Source organism: Gossypium hirsutum, chromosome A05, assembly GCF_007990345.1.
Source record: "Gossypium hirsutum isolate 1008001.06 chromosome A05, Gossypium_hirsutum_v2.1, whole genome shotgun sequence".
NCBI classification, from domain to species: Eukaryota; Viridiplantae; Streptophyta; class Magnoliopsida; order Malvales; family Malvaceae; genus Gossypium; species Gossypium hirsutum.
Genome location: NC_053428.1, coordinates 109,356,236 through 109,364,404, shown reverse-complemented (window position 1 = coordinate 109,364,404; position 8,169 = coordinate 109,356,236). Strand labels below are relative to the sequence as shown.

Below are 8,169 nucleotides of genomic sequence, written 5' to 3'. Positions count from 1 at the left end.
TAAACGTCAAACTTCAAACATTCAATTTTTCCTTTCTTTCTTTCTTTCCCTGCTTTTCGTTTTGCCTATTTTGTTTCTATTTCTATTCTTTTTTTTCCTTATTTCATTAAACCATTATATATATAATATAATAACTTAATAAATATCTATTATAAAAATCTATTTAATAACAAATATTCTTTTAACATTTGTATCCATTTATAATATCACACTTGTTTTTCTCTAATCTATTTATTATATAAATATCTTTTATTTAATAATAATATATAATTTAATAATATACTTATATAATAAGTAAATATACATGTATTTTACAAATGTACATATACTAATATTACACATGTCACTATACATACCATACATTTGTCAACTTTTTATTTATTTTTCACATAAAAATCTTATAATATAATTATTTAATTAATAAATACCTTTTATAAATAATAAAATCTATTAATACTTAAATACAAGCATTACAAGTATATATATTTTTATTAATACACTTGTACCCAATCATAACCACACATTTGTCTTACTTTTATTTATTTATCATATAATATTAATTTAATAATAATAAATACATTAATATTTACTTAAATAATAAGCAAATACATTCATGTATTACAAATGTGTGTATTATATTTATTACACTTGTATTTTATTTTTGCCATACACTTGGCACTCTTTTTGGCTTATTTACTTATTTAGTCCTTTCAATTTTCTTTATTCTATAATTAAACTTTCACACTTCATTCAATTTAATCCTTTTATCTAATTATCCTTAATTTAAGCTAATTCACTTAATTAGACTCTAATTAACCACTCGATTAACTTCGTAAATATTTTTAATAAATATTGAAGAATCCATTTTTCAGAAACGGAGACCCGAAAATATACTTTTTCGGTAACGGAAAAATTCAGGTCATTACATTTATAGTAGAAAATGATTAAAAGGATTGTTTTGTTATTTTTCGAAAGTTGAGTGATTGAATTAAAACTTGAGTGACTGTTTTGTTAACTACTCCAAAGTTAAGTGATCGTTGGTTTAATTTACCCTATAATTTATTCATTAATTGATTGAGCCTTAACTTTTTTTTAAAAAAAAAATTCATTTTAGCGCTCCATTTAATTTTTTACCTCTTTTAGTCTTTAGACTTGCATTTTTGTCAAATCACCATAAAATGAATGGAAAATTTAACTTTTGTTAGTTTTACTAACTTGCATACATGTGGATAGTTACATGGAAGACATATCATTATTTAATTTATTTTTTAATTAAAATTTAAAAGAAGGGAAATTTCTTCGATAAAATGATAAATGTTAAAAGAACAATTAAAATACTGTGGAGCAAAAGAGTCATCACGATTTCAATGCCTTCTGATATATAGATAACATGAAATTCTACCCCATAAATATTTAGGGCTGGTGTCGATAAAAAAATAAATATAAAAATCAGGGCTGGTCATAGAATCCATGACTACAAACTCCAGACACACCTTTTTCAAAACCAATATCCAAAGATGCCAGCAACATAAAAACAATAAATAAAAATCACCCAAGAACAGCTGCAACACAGTGTCACGGTTGGTATTCCGAACTGTACTCGTGTTTAGTCATAAAATTTGTCCTATATGTTTCGTTTAATGCTTATGATTTCTTCTTGTTTTGCTTTGCCACTGGAAGAGAGATGTGGATGAACCCAAACTTCCTCCTCTGGGTTAAGTACTGCTTTTGATCATCCCCATGTTCTTTTTGGTGATCAGGTATCTGAGGAAATGTCAGATCTTCCCTTAGTTCATGAAGCATTTGACTCAAAGCAACCTTTTGCTTTTCAGTATTGTGACCCTCATTAGGCCTTTTCACCACACAATCGTCAGGAGTAACCTGTTTCCTGCTCAAGATATCCCTCATTGAAACTGTCGGCCTTAATACAGGCTTTGGTTCATCATCCATTGTTGGGTTTTGCTTGTTCATCAGATCATGTAAAGGAGATCGAGGAGGATGCTGATACTGAGGGATTGGTGGGTGGAAATTGCTGATCTTAGGGGCATTATAAATGGCCTGTTTCTTCTGTTCTTGTTCTGGAATCCATCTCCGGAGAGCTTCTTCAGCATCAAGTTGCTTTCTGGTTGCAATTTCGAGTCTATTAAGAGCCTTTTCCAATGCTTGTTTACTATGTTTAACTTCTTCTGAAGCTTCCTCCAGCTTCTTCAAGATTGACATTTTGGAGATATTTGCTTCCGCAAATTTGTGCATTGTATGGATTACTTTCCTGTTAGAAACCTCTTTTGCCCTTATAACTTTCGGGGTTCCAAGCAACGGTTCGGGTTCTGGTTCCGGCAGGGAAAATCCTGATGAGTTGTCATTGCTTGGTAAACCGTTCATCCCCGTAAGGGCATTCATTTCAATTAGAGCAAGTGCCTCAGCTGCCCTGGCGGCGTCTTCCATCTTCTTTGCTGCAATCCATCTCATTTGAGCAGTCCTGCTACAAGGCCTATTTTGTTCATTCCCTGGCAGTGGCATTGATCTTGGAACTTCAGTTTTTGCAGGATCAACCGTTTTCTTAAACAGCTCGAGCTTCGAGTTGCTGTGAAATGGAGATCTTAAGATGTTGGAACAATTATCAAAACCCCCATAATTGGCAGCATCCACAGTGTTGGCAATCGGTGGCTTCACCTTCACCCCTGCAAACTTACAAGTTAGCCTCTCAAGGGTGATATCAAGTAAACTTTTCTCTTTCTTCGTATTCTTATTTAGAGAGTCAACAAAAGTTTGAATCTCCCCAAGATCATTGATAGTTTTACCAAGGTTCAGTTTTGCTTCTTTCAACTCCATCAAGATCAAATCAGGAGAGGAAATGGGGCAGGGGCTTGAACCCCCGTTTCCGATCTGTTCACGGTGCTCCATGTTCATTTCTTTGATAGCAGGAGATGGCATGTTGTCTGGTGTAGCAGTGGCCATGCATTTCAAGGCTTCATTCTGGAGCTGTCTCTTTAAATCTTCCACAATCCTTTTTGTAGTTCCAAGTTCTTCAAGCACATCCAAAGTCTCCAACTCTTTCACAATCAGATCTTTCTCCAATTCTGCTGCTTGTTCTTCCACTTTCTTTATGTCAAACTCTTCAACCCCGTTCTGTTCATAACAAATACGATTTATCGTACATTAAAATTGGAATATAAATCCTCTGCCCACATATTGGTGCCCCCTCCCTGCCCCTTTCTCGTTTAGCTTCCCCCCCCCCCACCCCCTCTTTTTTCTTTTATAAAACTTCTTAGGTTTTTTTAAGTAAAAAGACTTATTAGTATTATTTGTTGTTCTACGTCACGCTTTTAATTTTATAAATAATTTATTTAATTAAGAGTAGAATTTAACTATTATAAAAATAGTTTAAATTAAATTTTATTATATAATAATTTATAATTAAATAGACAATTAAAATTATTCAAAAGTTAATATGTCTCATTAAAAAATGAAAAAATATTTTTTTTTCTTTTTGAAATAATAGGATACGGATGCTAAATCAATATGCAAATAATTGTATAATTCAAATTATTAAAAATAATAAAATTATTATTTAAAATAATAATTTAGCTAAAATAAAAATATATTGAATAATTTTAACAATTATTTAAATGCTTCTTTTTGAGTAATTTAAATGCATTTTTATATTTTAATATCTTATTTAAATGATATTTCATTAAAATTGAATAATTATAAAATTTTAAATAAAAAAAAGATAAATTAAGATAGATAAAAGCAACTTAAGAAAAAAAGAAAATTAAAATTAAGGTAGTCAATTTTATTTTAGTACCGTCTTTATTGGTTGGAACTTATCTTGAGTAGTAATCCGGAATAATAAACTTTAAGTTCCGTTGTAAATTTCGGTCGATATTGCTCATATCAGTGCATATCAATTGATTTCGCCCGTTTCAATTGAAATTTGATATACTGGTTGATAAAAAATAATTTTGAACTTAAATTTAATTTTTTTATCATTTATTTTAGATTTATTGAATCATGAGTTTTTATATGTATGGTATGTGATGATCTTATTGTTCAATTTATGTAATAAATTATTTTGCTTATTTATTTTTATTTTGTTTAATGATGGACTATATTTGTGAACCTAAAGAATATTTTATATAATTGATGAGTATTTTATATTTTATATAATTTATTTAGCTTTTTAATTTAAAAAAAATTATTTTACTTATTTATTTATTTTTTTGTCTTTTTAGTAAGAGTGTTCAAACGGTTAATCGAACAGTTAATATTATTAATTAAATTAACCGAACTTTATATGTTTTTTTATTAAAATAAGTATAAAACATATAAAAAAATTGATAATGTTTATTTGACAAAATTATCCAAATTAACCGAATTAAAACTACATATAATTTGTATTATTAATTTTTAAGTTCGGTTAATTCGATTAATTACCTGATTTTGAACTGAGTTAGATCGGTTAACTGACCGATTAACCGAATTAGATTGGTTCGGTCGATTAATTCGGTTTTAACTGAAATTTAAACACCCCTATCTTTTAGATCTTGAATTTACATTATTTATCAAATCACCCTATATAGAAAAGTTAACAGATGTTAACTTTGCTGACATGACATTTACATAACAATTCACATGTATGCCGTGCTTGTAATTAATTAATTTTAAAAAATTAAAAATGTAAATTAAAATGATTTCTTTCTTTCTTTCATTTTCATTTTCATTGTGAAATATGGTGCTTGAATCCGATAATTAAAAGGACTTTGACATCTGAAGTTATCTATGTTATTGTCAAACTATATACATATAACTTGCTACAAAACAAAGCAAAAATACTTACATAGGCCTCTCCAAACTTGTACAATGGCACCCTAGGTCCGCTGCCACCAAACCGGGTTACAGCCTCCTTAACCGACGCAAAAGGTGGTGAAGTATCGATCTCTGCTCTCAAACTAACCCTCCTTATCCCCGGATTCAGGTCTCTGCTTGAGCCGGTGCAAAACCCAGAATTCTTGGAGCCGTGCTCAGGTCTCATCTCCCGGATTCCGGGTGTACCTGGAACCCCTTCCATAGGAGACCCTTGAGGCACTGCTGCCATTACATATGCACATAAATTAAATAAGCTTCAAGAACGAAATGTTAATGTCAATTTGAGTGTAGATGCAAACGAGAATTGTCTCATTTTAAAAATGAAAAGAGAAGAAGAAGATACATGATGATAAATCAAGAAATCTGCATGATTATGTCCATAGTCCCACAAGGTGAGAGAGCAAAGGTGGCAAAATGATTTAATTTCTTTTCCTTTTCTCTGGTTTTTTGTATGAATGTTTGAAGTTTAGTGACGCGCTTGATGGGCATTGGTTGGTAGGATGATGAGTCAGAGTTGGTGGGTCAAGGGGTTTGAGTTTAAGCCAAAAATATGATGACATATCAGCATGTTGGCATGAGGTTGGAATTACATGCTTATGGGTTGATTTATAAGCATTTGGGCGTTGATTGCGGTTTTTAAGGGATGGTTGTGTTGGGAGTGGCAGACTTGCAGTTTTATTGGAAGGAAAGGCGAAGTCTAATCAAATCATAAAACTAAACGACGCCGTTTGTGTAAAATTCAAGAGAATGATTACATCTATGCCAAGATGTCATAAATGTTACGAAACAATTTACATTGATTTAATTCAAACTAAAAAAGAATTTTAAAAATAATAAATTTTTATTAGGAATAAAATCCTAAAATTTATAATTTTTAGTTACATCTTCAAATTTAAAAGTATTATGATTTATTTGAGTTAGAACTGTTCATTGGCTAGGTCACTCGGCTCGAAGGCCCACCTAAAAAATGAGAGAGTTTGAGTAAAACTATAGACTCGAAAAATAAATTTGGATAAAAAATAAGGTCTGTTTAGAAAAATGGGTCAGGCCTAGGGTAAGACTTTTTTAGCCTGAGTCTGGCCCAACTCGAATAAGGAAACAAAAAAAACCTGCTATTTTTTTTACTGTTTTTGTTGTTTCTTATTATTTTCTTGTCATTTTTTTTACTATTTTGCTACCATTTCACAATTATGTTGCTACTACTTTATTGTTATTATTTGGATATTGTATAACTCTTGTTTTATTGTTAATTTTGTTACTATTTTTCACATTTCCTTGTTAAGTTTCATTTATCTTAGTGTTATTTAAGTATGCATATTTTTTAAATTTAAATTTAATTTGTTGGGAAATATTTATTTTAATGTTTTTAATACTTTTGATCTATTATATATTTTTTAAAAATTTATATAAAAAATTAATATGAGCGGGCCGGGCTAGACTCAGGTTTTAGTATTTTTATCCAGGCCGAGTTTGGGCAAAATTTTAAGCCCATTTTTCAGACTGGGCCTAAATTTTTTGTTGAACTCGGCCTGACTCATGGACTTCATTTAATTTTTTCTTTTTTTAACTTTTAAACTTACACTATTTGTCAAATCACTCTAAAATGGATGTAAAAGTTAAAAATATCCTTAAAAAGAAAATATAAATATAGAAAGGAATTAGGATCGTTCTGCCACCAATTTGACATTAGAAGTGAGTCTTCTTTATGAAAAACATGTTATCTTAAAAAACTAAATAATAGGAAAAAGAACATCTCAGAGTATTATAAAAAGCCAAAATATATGAAATATATAAAAGAAAAGAAACAACAAAATTTAGGAAACAAAATAGATAAAATAATAAAATATTATAGATGTGAAAAACCAAGACACATCTCAAAATATTGTAAGGTTAAGAGAAATATTAATAATTTAAATCTAGATGAAGAAATAAAACAAAAGATCAATGAAACTCTTCTAGAATCCACTATCTCTGAAAATAATACATCTACTGAACCAGATGAATTATATATAGATGAATTACAAACAACATCTGAATCCTTTGATGAAAATAAACATTCAATAAATATGTTAACCAAAGACCAATAATTCATAATTGAAGTTATTGGTAAAATCTTAAAAGCCTCATTAAAAAATAAATCAGCAAAATAAATTATTCCTAACCGATCACAAATGTACAATATATACAAGATACAATATTTAATAAATATGAAAAATAAAATCTAGATAAATCAAAATTCTTAATTACAATTGAAAATAAAACAAATTAAGTTAGAGCTTTTCCAACTTAAAAATGAACAACAAGAAATGAAGAAACAAACACAAACTTTAAAACATGAATCCAAGGAAGATAGTTCTTCAGAAACTGAACTCGAGACAGAAGATAATATACAAGAATACATGATGGTTTTTACTGAAGTATCCATCCAAAGATATTTGATAAAAATAAATGTTATTATAAACAACAAATTTCAATCGGAAACAATAGCCCTTTTCGACACATGAACAGATTAAAACTATATTATAGAAGACATAATTCTAACAAAATACAACAACAAAATATCAAAATCTCTTAAAGTTGTAAATGGTAAAAAAAAACTCAAAATTACCTACAAAGCTCCCAATGCTAAAATTTGTAATAAATGTATCAAATATCAAACATATTTTTTAATGGTAAAAGATATTATCCAATATATCATATTAGGAACCCCATTCATATCTTCAGTCAAAGCATATAAGGTAACAAATCATTCAACCTCCACCAAAGTTTTAAATACCAAGGTAGAATTCCCTTTTGTGAAAAAACCCAAAATAAGAAATTTCAACCTGTTAAAATCTTTGTTCATCCATAATGGACAAATCAACAAGTTGATCAATCATAAACAGAAACAAATTTCTTTTTTAAAAGAAGAAATATGTTTTAAAAATTAATTGAACAATTAGCAAAAATAAAAAAACCAAAAAAAGAATAAATCGGATTAAAGAAGAAATAGAATCAACCATATATTTTTACATCCCTAATGTCTTTTGGAATAGGAAAAAAATATGAAATAACATTACCTTATGAAAGTGATTTTGATGAAAAATAAATTCCAACAAAAGCAAGGCCAATACAGATGAACAAAGAAATGGAAGAATTTGGTAGAAAAGAAATACAAGATTTTCACAACAAAAAATTAATCAGAAAAAGCAACTGTAATATCCCGAATTAGGGCCTAATCGGAATAGTGGTTTCGTGACCACAAATCCGAGATAGAAATAATTAAATATTATTTCTATCTCGAATTTGTGGTCACGAAAC

The 8,169-nt window shown here is 29.0% G+C and overlaps 1 protein-coding gene across 2 annotated transcripts; it reads right to left on the bottom strand.

Moving 5' to 3' along the window:
• Positions 1–1,356: 1,356 nt before the first annotated feature.
• LOC107931548 (WEB family protein At2g40480) lies at positions 1,357–5,175 on the bottom strand. Of its 2 annotated transcripts, XM_016863471.2 has the most exons (3): positions 4,841–5,173; positions 2,802–3,129; positions 1,357–2,681 (listed from the first exon to the last, which is right to left on the bottom strand). In XM_016863471.2, exons 1-3 carry the CDS (start codon positions 5,096–5,098, stop codon positions 1,645–1,647), a joined length of 1,623 nt encoding a protein of 540 aa, XP_016718960.2. In that variant the 5' UTR covers positions 5,099–5,173; the 3' UTR covers positions 1,357–1,644. The 2 variants fall into 2 exon arrangements, with proteins under 2 accessions (XP_016718960.2, XP_016718959.2); XM_016863470.2 differs by having other exon boundaries at positions 1,357–3,129; positions 4,841–5,175.
• Positions 5,176–8,169: the final 2,994 nt, after the last annotated feature.